Source organism: Anastrepha ludens, chromosome 4, assembly GCF_028408465.1.
Source record: "Anastrepha ludens isolate Willacy chromosome 4, idAnaLude1.1, whole genome shotgun sequence".
NCBI lineage: Eukaryota > Metazoa > Arthropoda > Insecta > Diptera > Tephritidae > Anastrepha > Anastrepha ludens.
In genome coordinates, this window is record NC_071500.1 from 116147104 (window position 1) to 116167076 (window position 19973).

General features: G+C 41.9%; 3 protein-coding genes across 4 annotated transcripts in view; 2 read left to right on the top strand and 1 right to left on the bottom strand.

The window, feature by feature from the left end:
* LOC128861972 (uncharacterized) overlaps window positions 1-19973 on the bottom strand; it is a 31384-nt gene that overhangs the window by 4410 nt on the left and 7001 nt on the right. The window contains exons 3-9 of the mRNA XM_054100347.1: window positions 3774-4036; window positions 1426-3690; window positions 1191-1361; window positions 955-1125; window positions 551-886; window positions 297-464; window positions 60-233 (exon numbers count right to left, since the gene is read on the bottom strand). Coding sequence (XP_053956322.1) covers window positions 60-233; window positions 297-464; window positions 551-886; window positions 955-1125; window positions 1191-1361; window positions 1426-3690; window positions 3774-4036 — 3548 coding nt within the window. The remainder of the gene's footprint in view (window positions 1-59; window positions 234-296; window positions 465-550; window positions 887-954; window positions 1126-1190; window positions 1362-1425; window positions 3691-3773; window positions 4037-19973) is intronic.
* LOC128860768 (peritrophin-1-like) lies at window positions 7164-8289 on the top strand. The gene is made up of 3 exons (XM_054098496.1): window positions 7164-7195; window positions 7289-7368; window positions 7479-8289. The coding sequence occupies exons 1-3, from the start codon at window positions 7186-7188 to the stop codon at window positions 8157-8159; spliced, it is 771 nt and encodes a 256-aa protein (XP_053954471.1). The 5' UTR covers window positions 7164-7185; the 3' UTR covers window positions 8160-8289.
* On the top strand, window positions 10744-12260 carry LOC128860767 (probable chitinase 10). Of its 2 annotated transcripts, none has more exons than XM_054098494.1 (2): window positions 10744-11069; window positions 11140-12260. In XM_054098494.1, exons 1-2 carry the CDS (start codon window positions 10998-11000, stop codon window positions 11902-11904), a joined length of 837 nt encoding a protein of 278 aa, XP_053954469.1. In that variant the 5' UTR covers window positions 10744-10997; the 3' UTR covers window positions 11905-12260. The 2 variants fall into 2 exon arrangements, with proteins under 2 accessions (XP_053954469.1, XP_053954468.1); XM_054098493.1 differs by having other exon boundaries at window positions 10747-11069; window positions 11137-12260.

Consider the following 19973-nt stretch of genomic DNA (forward strand, 5'->3'; position numbering starts at 1 on the left):
ATTAAAACCAAAATAAACAAATTAAGACAATAATATGTTTGCTGTTTGAATTCTCTTACCTGGGTGGGCGATATACATGCTTCGATAGTTGAATTGAATATAGAGCCATTCGAACAATTATACAGTTCTGGGACTCCATCATTACATATGCAAAATCCTTGAGGGAAATTGTTGGCTGGATAAGGGATGCCGTCATTGGATACATTGGAGCAGAAGGACTTATCGCAAGGATCCTGTTAACGATGGACAATGCATTGAGTCAGTTGAAATTGGCTTTCTTAATATTAAAATCTTACTTCTTTGCACGTAAGGTCGTACGTATTGAAACGAGTTCCATTGCTACAATTGTGTTTGGTTACAGAGTTCGGATCATTGCTTGTGCAAGTGCAGTAAGAATATGGTTCATTGAATGCCGGGAAGGGTCTGGTAGGATTCGTCAGACAAACTTGCCCATCGCAACCCACCTGAGAGAAATATACATAAAACCCAATAATTCATGAGGCTTACATTTTTAGCGAAGTAAATTATGAAATTTTTTGTTTTTGCTCACCGCCTGGCATATCAGCAAAGTATCATTGAATGTCTCTGAGTTTGGGCAGCTCCTTTTACTTGCCACTCCATCCGTGACACAATAGCAGAAAGAGTGTGAATCACCGACAGCTCCAAAGATCAAACCGGCATTACCCGCACAAAGAGCGTCATTACAAGCATCTTCAGTCTCTGATAGGCATATTTCTTTCGTCACATTGAATTTCTTGCCTCCTTCGCATAATTTATAAACAGCACTCGAATCAATACACATGCAGAAACCATTGGTATCATTGTTCAAAGCTGGGAAGATAGAATACTCCGGAGCCGAAAGGCAAAAAGTGGCGGAACACTTATCCTGCATACAGATTAAGAAATTAACAATTAATTCGTTTTCAGATTACACCAAAACGCTTTATAACTAACATCCTGTGTTTGGCATAGCCGTGAAACTGGATTATAAGTTTGGTTGTTGGGGCAGTCAACGATTACTTGCTGCTTGCTCACACACAAACAGAAGCTGTGTGTATCATTGCGATTCGGAGATCGAGTATTCTCAGGAAAAACGTCACATAAATCCGGGTCGCAAGGAGCATTCTTAAAATAAATAAAACAGAGCAATAAAATAATATATGGCATTTCATCTTCTTTGTTCTCCTTACCGAATAACATATTCCGAGATCTGCGCGGAAAGTGTAATTATCTGCACAGTGGTGCAAGAAAGCTTCGCCATCACGGCACATACAAAATGCTGTATCATCGGTACCATTCAATGGTGCAAAGGCGTTATAGTCAGTTGTAGAAGAATTGCATTTATTTTGATCACATTGGGGCTGCAATAAAAATAAAAGAATAATAGAAAAATGTATGCAAATGTATGGAGTCTCATTGACTTACACTTGGCTGCTCCAAGCACACTCCAACAGAAGTTTTGTAAATGCTTCCGGGACTACATTCGTTGATTTGTGCTACACCACCGAGGCATACATAAAATTTGGTATCATTGCCTGCCACAGGCCATGTAAATCCATCATCTTTACCCAAGCATAAAGTAGATTCGCAAACAGCATCTCCGTGGCATTTACCCAAGTTTATGTCAAATCCGCCTTGAGGACATGTTTCGACATACGGTCGGCCATCATTACAAAGGAAGTACTTGGAGCAATCAGGATTTGGTAAGAAAGTAATTCCTGTGGTATCTTTGCAGGGATTTATGCAGGTTGCATTAAAATCTGGCATGCAAATTTGCTGATTCGGATTAAACCATTTTTCGTTAGGGCATTCGTATACCTCTCCTTGACCTCCTTCACATAGGTAAAAAGAAGTACAATTGGTGGGGTCCGCCAAAGCTGTGCCATCAGGCTGATCTTTGCAAACGTTTGGCCAGCAGGTATTATCGGTATCGACTACACAAACTCCGAGTTTATTATCAAAACGATTGCCTATTCCGCAATCACGCTCTTGAAGCCTACCGCTAGAGCAAATATAATATTTAGCGCAGTTTTCAGGATAGTTAGGGAACGGCAGCAATTCGCCTTCTTTATAACCACCGGGGCATGTACAATCTGCTGTAGTAGTAGTGGTAGCAGGTGTTGTGGCGTCGGGGCACTCAGTGCTTTCGGTTGGCCAGCAGATATGATCTGTGTCGGGTACACACACACCCAGAATGCTATTGAAGAGGTTTCCTACACCGCACTCCTTTTCTTGGAGCTTACCATTAGAGCATTCGTAGTATTTATCACAATTCTGAGGATAATTTGGGAAAGGCACTAATTCACCATCCTTATAACCACCGGGGCATGAGCAATTTGATTCCGCATCAGTAGATTCTTCATAATTTGCACGGTTATAATTGCCGTTTGAATCGCAAGCTTGTTGAGTGTCAATACTACATGTAAGAGTATTTGGATCAAAGTAGTTATCCAGACCACAATCTCTGGATATCATTTCACCGCTAGCACAAATTAGATATTTACGGCAGTCCTTTGGATGCGTTACTACTTCCCCTTCCGCATACAAACCTAAGCAATTAGGGCTGCCCAATGCGTGAAGCACGGACCTCGTATCAGATGTCTCATCCGCTACGTCTACGACAATACTCCGCCTACTTCGGTAAACCATGGTGTCTTCAACTTGATTATTGCAATCAGCTGGCCAGCAGATATTATCGGTGTCCCGTACACACACACCCAGGCTGCTATTAAAGCTATTGCCTGTGCCGCATTCTCTTTCCTGGAGCTTTCCATCAAAACACACATAGTACTTGTCACAATTCTCAGGATAGTTTGGGAAAGGCACTAGTTCACCTTCCTTGTAACCGCCAGGGCAAGAGCAGTCCGCTTCGGGAGCAGGTGTTGTGACTTCAGGGCATGCAGTGCTTTCAGATGTTGTGACTTCGGTGCTTTCTGTTGATGAAGAAGACTCTGTACTTTCTTCCCTGCACTCGGTCGATGAGATTGTAGTTGCTGTGGTTGAGCATTCCGTTGATGTACTAGAAGATTCTGTGCTTTCTTCACTGCATTCGGTCGATGAGATTGTAGTTGCTGTGGTTGAGCATTCTGTTGATGAAGAAGATTCTGTGCTTTCTTCACTGCATTCGGTCGATGAGATTGTAGTTGCTGTGGTTGGGCTTTCTGTTGAACTTTCATCTGATGGGCACTTACCAGGTAAGCATACATTTTCAAGCCAATTGAAGTAGCTTCCTTCCGGGCAATATTGCTGAACTGGTTTTTCTACAGCACACACATAATAACTATAGCAATCATTTATATCTTTAACATAATCGCCATCTTTCTTTCCAACACACACATTCTCCCAACAATACTCCCCACTTGGATCAGGTTGGCAAACTCTACTGGAGCTATTAAAGTAACTACCGCTGTTGCAAACTTGTGCAGTTGCTTCTCCTCCCGCACATACATAGAAGGAAGTACATGAAGCCGCGTCGGGTAGATAGGTACCGTTAGTTTCACCAATACACTTATTTTGCCAGCATTCGGATGCAGTATCTGGTATACAATTACCCGTTGTAGTATTAAAGAGACTACCAGCGTCGCATACCTGTGGATAGGCTTCATTATTGTTACAAATGTAAAAGTTACGACAGTATCCTGTTTGAGCCATATAAACACCAGAGACCTCATCAGCGCATGGATTGACAACCTAAAAAGAATGAGGCATTTGTATAATATTTAGAATTTGTAAGCCTGCTGATAGACAAATTTCTGCAGCATTATGAAACTCACCCCCTCCAAGGGCGCCGCTAATGTCAGTTTACACAAGCCACTCTTATTAGTTGAGCATTTCCCTATTTTCGCATTGTAGGCCTTGCCTTCCGCACAAATTACCTCGCGCTTGACGCTTTTATTCGTACAACGATAGTAACGAGTACAGTCAGTAGGATCGGCCCAGTGAAGTGCCAGTTTCCGAATTTTACGGTACTTACACTCCGGATCTGCGCCACTGCAGAGTGCGAGTGTCGTCAGCGCAACTACAGCGAGCAGAGTAACTACGAATTCGTAGAAAGATATAAAATTATTTGAATTTCTATTATATGTGCGAGTGCTATTTAAGTATGTATACATAAGTACGTATGTATGTGCGTACATTGTTGATGTATACATTTATAGAAGACTTCTTAAGAAATAGTCCTTACCTTTCATTGTAGTAGCTACAAATTTTCGTTATAGTTTCCAATGTCCTTATTTCCCTTCGCCCTTATATTCGTTTGCCTTTTTGTGTGTATAGAAGTGCAATAACAGATCCACGGCAAGTACTGAAACTAGACTCTGCGTCAATAAATTCATTTTTCCTCCGTTTTATACTTAATTTTTCTGATAGCCTTAAGCATTTCAATACACATTTTTTACGGTTTGTACGTCTTGTTGCTACAGTAATTTTACTTGTTTCCAATTTTATCTAACTTAAGATCATGTTCGTACAGGTGTTTCTTAATTGATTTCTAACTTTGCAGTTTTTCTGAGGAAGATAAACTGTACATGTGCATATGTATATGTGATTGGGTGTCAATATGGTGGCCACACCTTAACGTGCACTTGACACTGATTTTTGTTTTCCTCTTATTCAATTATGAATGAATTATTCTGAGGCGTATTTTACATTGACAAAATAATTTTATTAAGTTAAAGTAAAGTTTTGAACCTGAAAACGGGAATTAAAAACATAATGCGATACTTGGGAGCGCGCTTCTTCGATACTGAGTAGCTTCTGCAGAAAGGACTTGAATCAATCCCAAGTCTCACCGCATGGATACCTAACGGGCGATGCCTGGTAAGGATACCCACCGAATTTGTTAACCTTTGCAACTCCTTCGAACGCCCCAAACTACCTGAGGCTAGCAATCTATATTAGCAATTATTATTAATTCAAATAGTCGTCAGTGGTAGTTCGATCTACATAAATTTCGCGGAATCAGTCCTCTAATAAGAAGAATAATCTATCAAGCGTTTTGCGTGAAAGTCTAAACCGTACCGTCAATGAGCTGCTTTAACTTTAAGACACACCTGATAATTCCAACATTGTTCTTTGGATCCATTCGACAAGGCGACTACCCAGCTTAAATACTGTTAATAATGTCAGCTCTGAAACCAAATGTAGGATCTCTTTTACCAACGAGCGCTACTTGGTATCGAGTAGGTAACTGAGCAGTAAAATCCTCCACCAAAATTAGCATTTTATAAGTTTCTCGTCAAGCCGGACTATTGAATGGCACGCACGTTTGGGTGATAGCAGTATTGAATGAGACGGCCTTTGCAATGTAATATATACTTATGTATATGTATATAATTGGCGCTTACTGCCTTTTTGGGTGTTTGGCCGAGCTCCACTTCCTATTTGAGTTGGGCGTCTTGACGTTTTCCACAAATGGTCTCTGGGTATACAGTTTTAAGCTGACTCCGAACGGAAGAGGAGCTTTTTCAGGACAGAAATTTACTCGGAGGTTTGCCATGGCCTACCGAGAGGCGACGGCTATTAGAAAAAACTGTTATTTTGGTACACACTTCCGAACGGTAGTCACGCACCAACCCATTCGGTTACGGCGGCCGCGGAGGGTAGTATTGGGGATAAATATTCGGTTAAATATGTATGGGTCTTTGCGCGTTGACTACACCCGTTGATGAGTTATATCAGATCTACAATAAAGATCGAGTTGCTTGGCTGAATAGATTGTGTTGTAAAATGAGGGTAAAACCGCGAGGAAAGAATTTAATGTGGTACTTGCTAGTCTTGAGAGAGAAAGGAGGGGAACCTCCTCCAATATGCATTAGATAAGCCAAGTGGAAAGAACTTGGCTGTACTTGTTTTTCTATTTAACATCGGTTAGTACGACTACTAGGCGAAATCGCTTAGACGCTTACAACGCCAATCAAAAAGAAATATATGTAGCATTATGCTAATTTTTTATTCTGCTAATATCCCCGTTTGCCCACAGTTAGATCAAATAGGCAACACTTGATCACTAAGGACACCTTCCTATCTCAAATACCCAAATATAAACGCCACCTTGGGTGTCCATTGTAATATAAATAAGTTAAAAGTAACTAAATAATTTTAAATATGTACCAAATCAAATCAGAAGAACAAATCTTCGATAAGGTACCTCGACTTTAGTACTTATTTTCTGCAAGACAGCAGGTCTTTTACCATTTGTTTTCTTGCTTGAGAATTCTGCGCAACGCCAATATATACAGGATGACCCTAATAGTACGTAAAAACTTTTTTCTTTCTTTCGCAAGATAAAACAAATGAACAATGCAATGGTATTTAGTGCAAATTTTTACTAAGTGATTGGATTTCCTAGTATAATTTTAGGCGAAAGATGATCATGAAAACATTTCAAAGAGGCGAAGTTTTCGCAACTATGAATTGTACAACCTGAATATCTTAAGAAATGAAAGCATATACACATTTGTAGATGTATTTAATTATTCATAGAACTATAACAGAAGTATTTAATAAAGTTATCTTGTAAAAACATTGCCAAAACGACAGTCCAACAGGGGTACGATCGATGTTTGTTTAATTCTTTTTGTATTCTACGTGCATTTGTTCATTTAACCTTTTCCCCGAAAATTCCTTTGAAATGCCATAGAGTTTTCTGATAAAAGCTACATTAAGCTGGAGCGAAACTAGCGAAAGAGGAATGAGGTAGTATGAGCAGTTTACTTTCAGCTTCACTTACTAGTAGAATTCCAACTTCACTACAGGCTTTCCTACGTTTCATTTTGTGTTCACGTGTAGGTGTTTAAGTAGGCTGAACCAAATGCAAAAAGGACAGCCAATTTTAATTTGAAAAAGGTCCTATAAAAATTGTAATTTTATTTGGAATTAAAGACCCCAGTGCGATAAATTTCACTGAGTTTTAAACTTAAAGCAATAATTAATTTATCAATACGATTCCTCCATTTCCCATTACCTTATAACTTAGCTGTGCACTTACGAGTACGAAGAGTTCAAGGTAAACTTGTTCGATTATCAGTTAAATCACTCTGCATTCCGATGCCTAAGTGACATTGTAGTATTTGTATGTGCAAGCGATTCTACTAAACCTTTCTGCGATGCAAGACAAAACTATAAATAAGAAGAAGATTACAAGAAAGTTATCAGTTGCAATTACAACGTTCGTATTGGAAGGCTATGACAATGAGTAAGTTTCAAGCATAAAATTACGAGTATTTTATGACTGCTCACACATTTTCTAACTGAATAACTGGTCCTGGTTTTCGATATTTCAAAACAGCTCGAAGCAAAACAGCAAATCTGCAGATCCTGACAGTCATTGGTTTATGGATATGGACAGCTGTGGCTTCAAAAGAAATGGTGTGTAATTAATCCCATAAAAATGTTCCTGGGTGTTTTAAATTTATAAAATTGCTTTGTAATAAAACTACAATATAAAAAAATATTTGTTCATCTTTGTCTACGTTCAGCTTGAGCAACCTTTCCGGCATCCCGACTGCCCACTGATAGACGATCCAATGCATCCGATACAGTTGCCTTACCCCACCGACTGCAGAAAGTACTATAGCTGTAAAAATGGTTACGCCTACTCCATGTTGTGTCAAAATGAACTTCAATGGAGCACGCTGACTTATCGCTGCGATTTTCCAACTGTCGCAAAATGTGCCGGCACTCCTTCCTATCCGATTGATCCAACAGCTAGCGGTGCATTTCCAACATCGGAAAACAATGTATTCAAGAGGGATGCTACAGACTGCAATAAATTCTACAGTTGCATGCCGATGCGTTGCCCCCCACTTCAGTATTGGAATGTATTACTAGAGCGCTGCGATTCACCACAGAATACCCTCTGTGAAACTACCGCGCACATTTGGACGGAACCGCCATTCATATACGATACAATACCAACAGCAGCCACGCCCCCATCATATGCCAAAGGGAATCTAGTACCTGCCCCAATGAACCCCATTCACGAAGCCGAATCCTCCAACCTATTAGCCTTATGTAGTACACCTGGCGTTGATTATGTGCGCCACCCTTACGACTGCCATAAATTCATTCAATGCGATGGCTTCGCTACGGTACATACCTGTGCCAACGATCTTTACTGGAACTCAGAAGTAATGGCTTGCGATCGCTATTGCAAATGAGCTGATACACATATACAAAGACATATTCATGCACAGAATATTATTAATCCTCTTATTAAAAGTATGAGTTTTTTTATTTCTAGCATATTGAGCAAAAAATGTCACTTTTTCATGCAATAAAATTTATATTAGCAACAAAATGCCTTCTGTAATAGATTTATATATATGCGATCTTTAGCTCCTACTGGGAGGTAGGGCGTCAACCATTCCTCTTCGCCAACGAACATGGTTTTGTGCCAGGGATCTTAGTTGGTTTCACGATAATCCAAGAGACTTCATTTCAGCTTATGTTGAGCGCCGCCAGGTGGTATGTGGTCTGCCAATTCCTCCACCAGTTTGTTGAAATGGATTCTAGCATAGCGCTTGTTTAGCGACATTGTCGACATTCTTCCTTAGTGTATGGCCAATGCATTGCCATCTCCTTTGATTTGTTGCATCACATCGACCTGGCACCAACCACTCCACATTGGTTATTGTCCGGGGCTAGAAAATTCATGTATATAAATACATATGTATGTAGAATTGATTTATATCAATCACAATAATTCTATTTTCTAGATAAACACTCATACGAGGTGTGGCAATTCTTTTGTTTACAGACCTCGGAATCACACTCAAGCATTCGAGTCTGACCTCCAGTAACTACCCGACTCATCCAATATCTGGCTTCGCTCAGAATGCGCTAGATTAATGAATTATCTTGAAGAAAAAAATGTTTAATGTATATATGTATGTATGTATGTATATGTTGTAATACATACCTGAACTTCTTGCTTTACTTTAAGGTCCTTGAAGATATTAAATTGAGGAGAAAATGAAAAACTGAGTATACAGGTTTACTAAATTAAGTCTATACTTTCGCGTGCACATACAATTTTTTCTAGATAACAAAAAAGTACATTTATAGCGCGCGGTGTTTTCGATGTATTTTTGTGCGCTGAACACTACTATGATGACCAAAAGAGGCCATCATGCCATGATTTTGAGAACGTGGGAGAAAAATTCATAAAACCTGGCTCGCAAAATTAACCACGCTATCGGAAGATTTATAATTTTTGCAAATAACGTCATACATCAGTCACTTGAGAATTAGATAGCTGCCATCTTGTGTAATTGGCGCTTACGCCCTTTATTGGCTGTCTGGCCGAGCGTGGTTTGTACCTTGTTGTTTTTCTACAAATGGTTTTCTGCCGCCTCCGAACGCAGATGAATTTTTATAAGGAGCTTTTTCTTGGCAGATATACGCTCGGAGGTTCGACGTTGTCTGCCGCTATTTTTCTTTCCGCTGTTAAAAACACTTTCTATCATTTGGTGTTTCATGCGCCAACATCCAACATATGCAAGGTCAAAAAGAAAAAAAAAACAGTTTTGATTGGGACTGAGCAAAATGACGTCCTTCTTCTTTCATTAAATTGAAGAGATTTTTTATTGCTTAGTTATAACTTTTTTCCTGATAAGAGGCGTATAATTACCATTTTCAAAGTACCGGAATATTTTATTGTTATCTATAATTATCTGTTAAATACCGGCAGTGCCATTTCTATGGAAAAAGTCAGTTTTAAATGATAAAAATAAAATATCATATAATCCAGCGGACGTTTTTGCATTGTATCGACTACATATAAGGCGAGGTAAAAAAATAACTAAATTACAGTTCGATATTCCACGCTGACGTGCAGAACCGCATGTTTTTACTATTTTATATTACGCTATTTGGTTTATTTTGATTAATTCTACCAAATACCATCTTTCCAACAGGATGTCTTTGCTTGCAATATCCTATAAGTGAGCCAATCTCAGATCCTCCAAATTGAATTTCGTTCACTGCAAGAGTTATGAATATCTTGGATATTCTTTTTTCCTTTCAAACTGCTCCCCTTTTCATCCTTTTCATAAAAAGCCGAGCATTCGCCGTTGGGTTGCACATTTTCCCATACAGTCAGCCTCCTAATTGCAATCCTTCTCTTGAAGTATAGTTCAGTTAGGAGAGTTTGAAATATATCTGCAGTTAAGTATGTGTCCAGTAGTGCATTAATATGAATATTTATTAATAATTATTATTCTTGATAACCCGATTTGAAGGCCTGAAATGTCTGAAAACTTGCGATGAATGTTGTCGATCTAATTGGGGCAACTGAGCATTAAACTGCCAATTTTCTACATATTTTTGCACCACTTCCTAATGGAGATGTTATACAAACCACAGTACGGGTATGTATGTACGCACGTACGTAATAAAGAATATAGGTGTGGTTGCAAATAGTTATAGATCGCTACCGTGAGATTAAAACCAACAATTGTGATTGCTTTAAATTACCAATGTAAAAATACTTGTAGACATCGTGTATGTACTCGTATGTAGGAGCATACATTCACATTTGTGCTACTCATTTGTTATCAACATAGCAGAGTTTCTTTCGTTCCTGTACCTCCTGTATCTGCCCCAGCTTAAGTTTGGTTCCCTAGAAAATTATTGGCGTAAAATGGTATATTCTACAAATACTAAAAGAGAATATTGGCTCATATGTAGGTACATATTTGTGTAAATATATGTAATGTATCGCGAATTCATATCAAAATTTTAATGAGGAATGCCATAGCGGTCCAACAAATATTCAGTATTCGCAACTCAATTTTAGATGAAAATATGATTATGAGTATGCTATTTTCAGTTTTCGCCCTTTTGATAAGCAAATAAAAAGTTTATAAATATGGGAAACATTGTTACGCAGATCAATCAAACGTTTCTATTTGCATACTAAAAATCGTGAAATAAACTAGCGCACAAAGGAAAGCAACACACATATATTATTTGGAACCTGGACTTTGGAGAAAGACATGAAGAGTTTACTTGAATTTTTACTATGTCTGGCTTTCTTGCACAAATACAGTATGGGCCGGGTGGTCGATGTAAGTGCAAATGCATTTTCTATTTGAGGCCTTCGTATGTAAATTTCTTATTGTTTTGTCATCGCAGCAGCAGATTGATCAAAGTTTTCCCGCAATATGCCGTAATCGAAATGGAGTCACAGCACCCATGGCGGGCTCTTGCACAGGTTTCTTTATTTGCGTCGATGGCCACGCCATTGCTAGCTCTTGCGGCAATTTTTATCATTTTAATGCCCGCACCGGACTTTGCGAACATCCTCTGAAAGCTGCCTGTTCCAGTAACAAGTCACTTATCAGGGATGCAGTACCTGCAACAAGATTAATTACTCGTTCCTCTTTGCCGAAACCGAAAACTCCAAACGAAGTAATTGCCGATCTGAGTGCAGGCCCAATCTGCAGGAATCAGCTAACTGGTATAATTCTACCTAAATCGGACTCCTGCACACAATACTATGTGTGCATACTGCAGCGACCTTTTCGCCGCACTTGTCCTCCCATGTTGCACTTCAATGCAACACGAGGCCTATGCCAGGATCCGGTGATGGCTCAATGTGTTATTCCATTCGACAATAAGCAAGAAATGCCAGCAAATAAAAGGAAAGTGATAAACTATTCTAAAGAAGCTAGCCTAGATACCGGAATTATAAAAGCCGATACTGATTACAGCAACGTAGAAGATATTTGCGCAACAAGTTCAGATGGTACCGTGTTCCCTTACCCAGGCGACTGTGGCCGGTTTATTTTCTGTGTGCACCACCAAGTTTTGACATTGATTTGTCCAGAAGGATACCACTTTAGTCGGCGAAATGGACGTTGCGAATGGCCTGCCGTAGCAGAATGCCGCACACTTTCCTGAAAACGGGGCACTTCTATTTGCTTCAATCAACATTTTTTGCTTATGTATATGTGTATAATATCCATAACCAACCCAAAAGCGTACGAGTACCAAAAAAATTGTATTTTATATAATCTGTGGATTTTACTTGCGTGAACTTGTTCTCAAAATAATGTTATGTAGCTTTATGTAAATATGTGTGAATATGTACACTATGTGCGTACTTATATGCATAAACAAGGTGGCGCAAAATTAATCACCCTATTGGAAGATTTCTAATTTTTGCTAATTTCATCGTACGTCAACCATATTTTACATTTGTGAACTACACATCTGCAACTTATAATAGCAATAGAGCACGTGGAAATGAAAATAAAGATTCCATCACTCAAAATCCTTTTCTTTTATTTAGCCAAAAGTTATTCAAAAATAAAATATGATGTGTAATTATGGCCCATTTGCTGCAAGTGCCACAAACTAAGAAAAATTAGATAACTCTGCAGAAACAACCTACAGCTCTTCTTTTATGCTGTGGGGCGATGTCTGTTAACTGCACCTTAGATGAAAATGTGTCTTGAAGTCGTGTTTTCCGAACTTTTCAAATTTCGAGTTATGACGTTCTTCCATCAAACAAGCCAATATGTAATTCTATGAAAAAGAAATAAGTCCTTTTGAATTTTGAAAAAATGGGCTTGGTGGCAAAATATTTATTTATTTATTAATTTTTTCATCACTTAAATCACAACTCAAATATATTACTAATACTGAAGCCTAAATATAATCTATGGTAAACAATACGGTGAGATGTATTACTCACAATTCAATTCAAAAAGGGTATCTCCAGAATAAGTTTTGGCTTGAAAGTCTCTCGTTAGCTAGAGAATATATCTAAATTTTTCCAAATTAATTAGACTGTCTTATACAACAGGGGGAACCTGTTATCCCTATAGGGCGCGTCCCCAGGTGGTGGATAGGGGAACGCCTCCCTGATATGGAAGGTAGGAGAGTAGGTCTCCCGCGAACCACACAGGTTGAAGTCGTAAACTTCGTTAAAAAAACTCCCTCAACCCAAGGTGTGATGCGACCCGTGCCTATTGGGTGGGTTTGGCAGCCGGGGGACTAAATAAGGCTGTTTTCGTACGGAGCCCTCCTGATAGCAGGCCGCCTCAGGTTGTAACGGTGGCCTTGCCATGGTATGGGGCGCTGCCATGGTCGACCGGATATTTCCCCACTATCCTCTTTGGTCACCGCGCATGGCGACATGCGCAGCTCCCTCGGCGGGGCAGGTGACCGTACGAACCAGTTGAAATGAAAAAACAAAAACTCAAAAATTCGGATGACGGGAAAACAAACACGGAACAAACGGAAAAAATGACGGGAAAACATGCTGACGCATCGACAGCACGGACTGATAAAAAACCAAACATGCGGACAGACCTTCAGGACAAGCAAACAGACAGACAGGAGGAAGGGACGGACCCACTTAAAAAACAGTCAGACAATTGGACAAGACGTACGAGCAAGGACGAACTGAGGATGACGGGGTCACCCTCAGAGGATGAGCTCTTGGCCTCCAGCCAAGAAACAGTTGAGGGCAAAGCTGTGGGCCACAGTACGCCAACAACTATAAATCAACCAACAACATCCGCTAAAGCCATGGGGCAAAAGCGTGGCAATAAAGGTCCCTCGAGGTACAAGCTCTACCAGAGGTCTCTCGCTATCCTTGGCAGGATTCGTAAGAACGAGACCGAAGGTAAAGCTCACCCCAAAGATGAGGCTGACAAGGCAAGGTGTCAAAAGGTGGTGGACGAATATCTGGCATTCCAAACCGCCCGAAAGACAGAGGCCAAAAAACGTAACCGTTCGCAAGACGAAAATAAAAGGGCAACAAAGAAGCACAAGATCTCAGATCAGGGCGCGGTTGTTCCCAAACTTACCAAACAATTCAGTGAGGTGGCACGGGACCATCTTCAAATGGCACTGATGGACGAAACTTCCAACCGCGGCAAACCTGTGCTTGAAGATTGAGGCACGGTTGTCTTGCATAGTCGTTGACCATGTCATGGCGAACCCGGAGGGCCAAACACCAGGTTTCGACTCGGTGGAGGTAGTCCGCGGCTACCGTGTCATTAAATGCGATGACCAATTCTCACTGCATTTCTTGACAAACGTGATTGGTAAAATCCAGAATAGCTGGGAAGGCTTGAAACTCAAGCTAATTCCGGCTAGCGAGATTCCACGAAGGCCGAGGGCTCGCATCTGGATACCAAGCATGGAGTTTGATGCCAATCAACTAATCCCCTACATTCAGGCGCATAATCGCTCGGTGCCGATAACCGATTGGTCGATCATCAAAGCGGAGGCTCCGCAAAGGCACAGCAGATCATTCCTCCTTCTAATTACAGAAGAGAGTCTGGAACCACTGGAGAAAGTGGGAAACAAACTTCAGTTTGGGATCAGGAAGACCCAGCTGAAGATATTCCGTTCTGCAAACCCGGAAGAGGAGCAGGATGTGGTCGATGGTGCCAATGAACTGCTGACTGGCATGCTGCTAGATGACACCGAGTCCGAAAAAGGAAACCAGTAAACATGGGTTTAAACGTTGTCCAAATCAATCTGCAACATTCACGGTGTGCAACGGACAACCTAACCGTTCTCCTGGTGGAGGAGGACGTGGACATCGCACTAATTCAGGAGCCCTGGGTGCGGAGCACCGAGGTGAAAGGGTTCACTGGGAAAACCTACAATATCTACTATAAACGGATAGAAGGTAATCCCAGAACATGTATTGTAGCTAAAAAACATTAAAACACATTTTTAATTTCATTGTATAGTTCACAGGATGTGACGGCTGTTGAGGTGGAAGCCACTGACGGAGTCAGAATTACGCTTGCCTCTATATACATGGCACATGAAAACTTGTAAACTTGTGCAGGAAAACCCGAACAAAACCCTGCTTCTCGGATGCGATGCCAATGCAAGGCATGCTCTATGGGGAAGCTCCGAAACAAACGACCGAGGTGAGTCTCTTTATGATTTCATAATTAACACTAACTTGTCGGTATGTAACAGGGGTAACACTCCCACTTTCACCTTTCCAAGTACGGAGTACTTCAGGGGATGGGAGGAAGTGATCGATGTTACCCTAATGTCTGAAAACAGCTCAGTAAGGTTAAACAATTGGAGGGTCTCTGATAAAAGGTCTTTCTCGGATTACAGCTGGATCCTGTACGATCTGGATCTTAATGTTGATCCGCCCTTACCGTATAGAAATCCACTAAGAACCAACTGGAAAAGGTTCAGAAACATAGTCAATAAAAGGATAGGAGAGATTCCCATCCACAAAATCACTCTCACCGAAAACCTTGAGAGTAGGGTCACAACACTGGAGAAGGCATTTAGTAGGGCCTACAAAACGTCCTGCCCCATAAACGGAGACAGTACAAGAAGGGCCGCCAAGAAAGAGAGCTGGAGCGAATTCTGTTCGTCAATCGAATCCACCAGGGATTCTGCCAGGCTTAGCCGTGTTCTGTCCAAAGATCATTCAATGGCTTCTTGGGTCAAGAAGCCTGATGGTACTTGGACAGCTACGACAGAGGAATCGCTAGAACTTCTGGTAAACACGCATTTCCCGGGGTGCAGCGTCCACGAAAGTGGGAGGAGAAGTATCAGGCGGAGCCAATATAATCCACAGCACCTTGCAAAAGAAATAATTACAAAGGAGAAAGTTGCATGGGCAATTAAATCTTTTTCACCTTTTAAATCTCCGGGGCCAGATGGGATCTTCCCAAAGATGTTACAGGAAGCCTTGGACTGTATCCTACCATGGCTAGAGGAAATTTCTAAAGCGTGTTTAAACCTAGTTCATATTCCAGATAGTTGGAAACTAGTCAAGGTCGTCTTCATTCCAAAAATAGGCAGGAGGGGACATGAATCAGCGAAGGACTATAGGCTAATCAGTCTTTCGTCTTTCCTGTTAAAAACCTTTGAAAGACTTTTGGATATATATCTTAGAAGCTCTTTGGAGAGCTCTGGTATATCTACTGCACAACATGCGTACCTTAAAGGCAAATCTACGGAGACAGCGCTTCACGAGGTAATCCGAACAATAGAGGGCTCTCTAGAGAACAAACATTATACCATGGCGGCATTTTTGGATATAGAAGGCGCCTTTAACAATGTTAGTACAGATGCGATCCAACGGGCGTTGATAGACTTAGAGGTGGACAATTGCATTAGTAATTGGGTCATCTCTATGCTAGAAACCAGGATCATCAAAGCTAATATGGGTAATATCAGTATAACCAAGAAGGTCCACAGGGGCACCCCACAGGGGGGAGTACTGTCTCCACTTCTCTGGTTATGCGTTATTAGCAAAGTCTTAATAAAACTTAATAGAGGTGGGGTAAAAGCGGTGGCGTACGCTGATGATGTGGTGTTAATGGCGTCAGGACTGTGTCCTAATACGATCAGTGGGATCATCCAAAGGGCATTAGGCGAGCTTAACTCTTGGGCCACAGGCTGTGGCCTAGGTTTAAACCCACGTAAAACAGAGCTTATGCTTTTCACCACCAGATATAAGGTACCACCTTTTACCCTACCAAATATTAACGGACAAACTCTCTCACTATCACCCAGCGCAAAGTACTTAGGGGTAATTCTGGACTCCAAACTAAGCTGGAAATTAAATGTTGAAGAACGGGTAAGGAAGGCAGAAATTGCATACATTATGGCTGTATTAGACGGTTATACGACCTATTCTATCGTATGGTTCGGTAGTTTGGTGGAAGGATCTAGGGAGAGAGTACAATACCAAACTACTCGGCAGAATACAAAGATCAGCATGTGCAATAACGGTCGGTGCAATCAGATCATGTCCTAGAGAGGCTCTCAATGCACTGACACACCTTATTCCAATGGACCTACATATTAAGAAGACGGCAACCATGAGTGCATTTAGGTTAAACGAAGCGAGTCGCTGGAGAGAAAAAACGTATGGTCATGCCAATCTATTATTGCGACAAACTCAGTTAATCTCGGTGAGAACTGACTACATCGTCCCGACGGTAACTTTCAATAGGAATTTTTCCACCCTCTTTCCAACTAAGGAAGAATGGAATAAGGGATTCTCTCTAAACAACTTCGGCACTACAGACTATACGGATGGAAGTAAAATAGGCTGCGGTGTTGGAGCTGGTATATAATATAATATATTCTCACAGACTTAAAATTGAGAAATCTGTGCGTCTCCCTAATACCAGCAGTGTCTTCCAGGCGGAAGTACTGGCGATTGGGGAAGCTTGCAGGCTACTAATCGCAGATTTCTCTTTTAAGGGTAATATCGCTATTCTCTCGGATAGCCAAGTTGCAATCCAGGCACTGGGTTCGGCCACAACAACCTCCAAAGTGGTGGAACAAAGTAGGAATAGCCTCACCATCTTGAGTGAAAACCATAAAGTTACCTTAATCTGGGTCCCGGGGCATCGGAACATTGAAGGTAACGAAAAAGCAGATGAACTGGCAAGAGGGGGATCTGCCATGAATAATGCTCTTGCAGAATCGGTACTCACACCATTAGGTGCAGTCAAGAGAACAATTTCCCAAAAATACCTCCGAATCGCTGACTGTAGGTGGAAAGTCCAGACGAAATGCAAAATTAGCAGAACGTTATGGCCCACCTACAACCTCAAGCAATCGTCGGCATTAATAAGAATGAAACGACGGGACGCCTGGAGACTAACGGCAGTCATAACTGGCTTTTGGTCTATCGGAGAACAAGCTGCCAAAATGGGTATCCCTCACAATACATACTGTCACAGTTGTAAACAACCGGAGAAAAAGGAGACAATCTTCCATTTCCTCTGTGAATGCCCTGCCCTATGGAAGGACAGAATGTTAACCCTGGGCCAACCGCTGTTCGAGAATCTTGAACAACTATCTGGCTTAGACGTTAACAACCTAATAAGGTTCCTTAAACGCACAGACTGGATACAGTTATGCTGTAAAAAACCGTTAAACAAGTTGGCAACGAGGATGTGGCAACAAAATGGCGCGGAAGAGCTAGTTGGATTCTGGAAGAATCACCACTTTAACCAACCAACCAACCAACCAACAACAGGTAAGTGGTTCATTACGACTAAAATTGCTCTTAGGTCTTAGGTAAATGAAACTTATTGCTGAGTCTGACGTTACGAGTAGGACTATCAAGAAGTATTAGCTTCAGTAAGGAGTGGCATTTGATATGATTCGTGGATATGTCCCTTATAAGCATCACCTATGAAATTTTTCTTTGCATTTCTCATGTTGGCAATGCCTACAAAAGGCATCTACTTTTATATGCAGGCGAACTACAAGCCCAACGAAGGAAATTAATAGCAAATCTAGTGAAACGTTTCCGAACCTCCTCAATTCTTAAAGATGAACGAATGTAGAATGGATCCCAGATAACGCTGCAATATTCGATTTTTGATCCAGCAAGAGAAAAATACAAATTTTTCAGGGTAGAAAGATTCTGGAACTCCGTTGAATTCCTTACTACAAAGCCGAGCATAGGTCTGGACTTGGTAATGTATGTTTAGAAAACGACATTTTCGATATAAATATGGCCCCCAAGTCTTTCTTTTCACATATTTTTAAGAGGGTGGTATTTCTCAACTTGCAATCGAAAGTGCTGACATTTACCAGCATGAAGAGGCAAGGAGTTATCATCACACACATCACGTTAAGTCTTTTGAAGTCTTACTCAGTCAACTACGTTCTCTATACGGCTCTAAATCTTCAAGGCATCTGCATACAGCAGACAACGCGACGTCCCATGGCAGCCGGTTCTACGTTACCGGAATGACTCGGGTTTTTCCCGATCAAGGGCTGCCGCCCCAGTACACTAGCCCTGTCTAGTGTATCGTATATCACCCCACCCCTTCCGTCACAGGAGCAAACTCTCGCAGCAAACCTGCTCCAAATACTTCTCCTCAGGGCTGGAGTCGAATCCAACCCTGGGCCAGAGGTATTCTACTGCTGCGTCTGCCATCAACGGCTCCACCCGAACTCCACCTCGGTTAGGTGCAATAAGTGCAACGGGTGGAGCCACCTTAAGACCTGCTCAGGCCTTAAGTCGCACAGGGAGTGGTCCACACGGTATGTGGCCACGTGTTGCTCCCGCCAACAGGCGTCTGATGCCTCCACGGCTACCACACCCCCTGATAGGCCGGCACTACCAACCGCCACCACAACCCACACCTCCACGGTGAGGAGCCTATCGGAGCAACACAACTCCTCTTTAACCCCTCCTATCCCTTCCTGCTCCAACCCCAGTGCGGGGACAAACCAGCAGCTCCTGGTCCCCCGTACAGTCTGTTCCGTGTGTCAGACCGTAATACCTCGGAATCTGGTATCAGTCCAATGCAATTCCTGCAGTGGCTGGTGCCATTTTCGGAGATGTTCCGGCCTGCGCACCACCCGTGAGTGGACAACTGCCTACGTTGCCCCCTGCTGCAGAGCTCTGCACCCACTACCTCCCCCGGAGGCGCGGCCGCCCACCACCATCAGGCCGCAACAACCACAGTGGATTGCACAGCAGGTCCAACGTAGACAACCCCACGCGTCCCTCACCCCCCAGATTACACTGGCCTCACCGAAAAGCTTCAAGCTTCTCCAGTTTAACTGCAACGGACTTACGAGTAAGGTCGACGAGATAGTCGACTTCATGAACCGGCACAGTATCAAGATAGCTGCGGTCCAAGAAACAAAGTTGCACGCTAGGTCATCTCTGATCACCAGGGATGGCTACAACGTGCACAGACACGATCGTGAGCGAGACAACGGTGGTGGCCTAGCGTTTATAGTCCACCACACTGTGCAGTATCGTCTTATCGATGAAGGAATCGACCCCAGGGACAGCACCTTAGAATGTCAAGGCATAGCTGTCCGGTCAGGCGATTCCGAGCTCGAAATTTTTAACATATACATACCCCCTGTCACCTGCTGCCCGGCAGGATATCACCCTGATATAGGTGCGCTCATCAGAGGTGAAAACCGATTGGTTGTAGGTGACTTTAATGCGCATCACGATCTTTGGCATTCAAGCCTGC

Bases quoted from the DNA above. Each gene is read 5' to 3' on its own strand.
- LOC128860768 (XM_054098496.1), top strand. The intron at 7,369-7,478 runs GTGTGTAATTAA...GTCTACGTTCAG, and splicing joins CTGTGGCTTCAAAAGAAATG to CTTGAGCAACCTTTCCGGCA.
- LOC128860767 (XM_054098493.1), top strand. From the start codon at position 10,998: ATGAAGAGTTTACTTGAATTTTTACTATGTCTGGCTTTCTTGCACAAA. The intron at 11,070-11,136 runs GTAAGTGCAAAT...TTGTCATCGCAG, and splicing joins GTATGGGCCGGGTGGTCGAT to CAGCAGATTGATCAAAGTTT.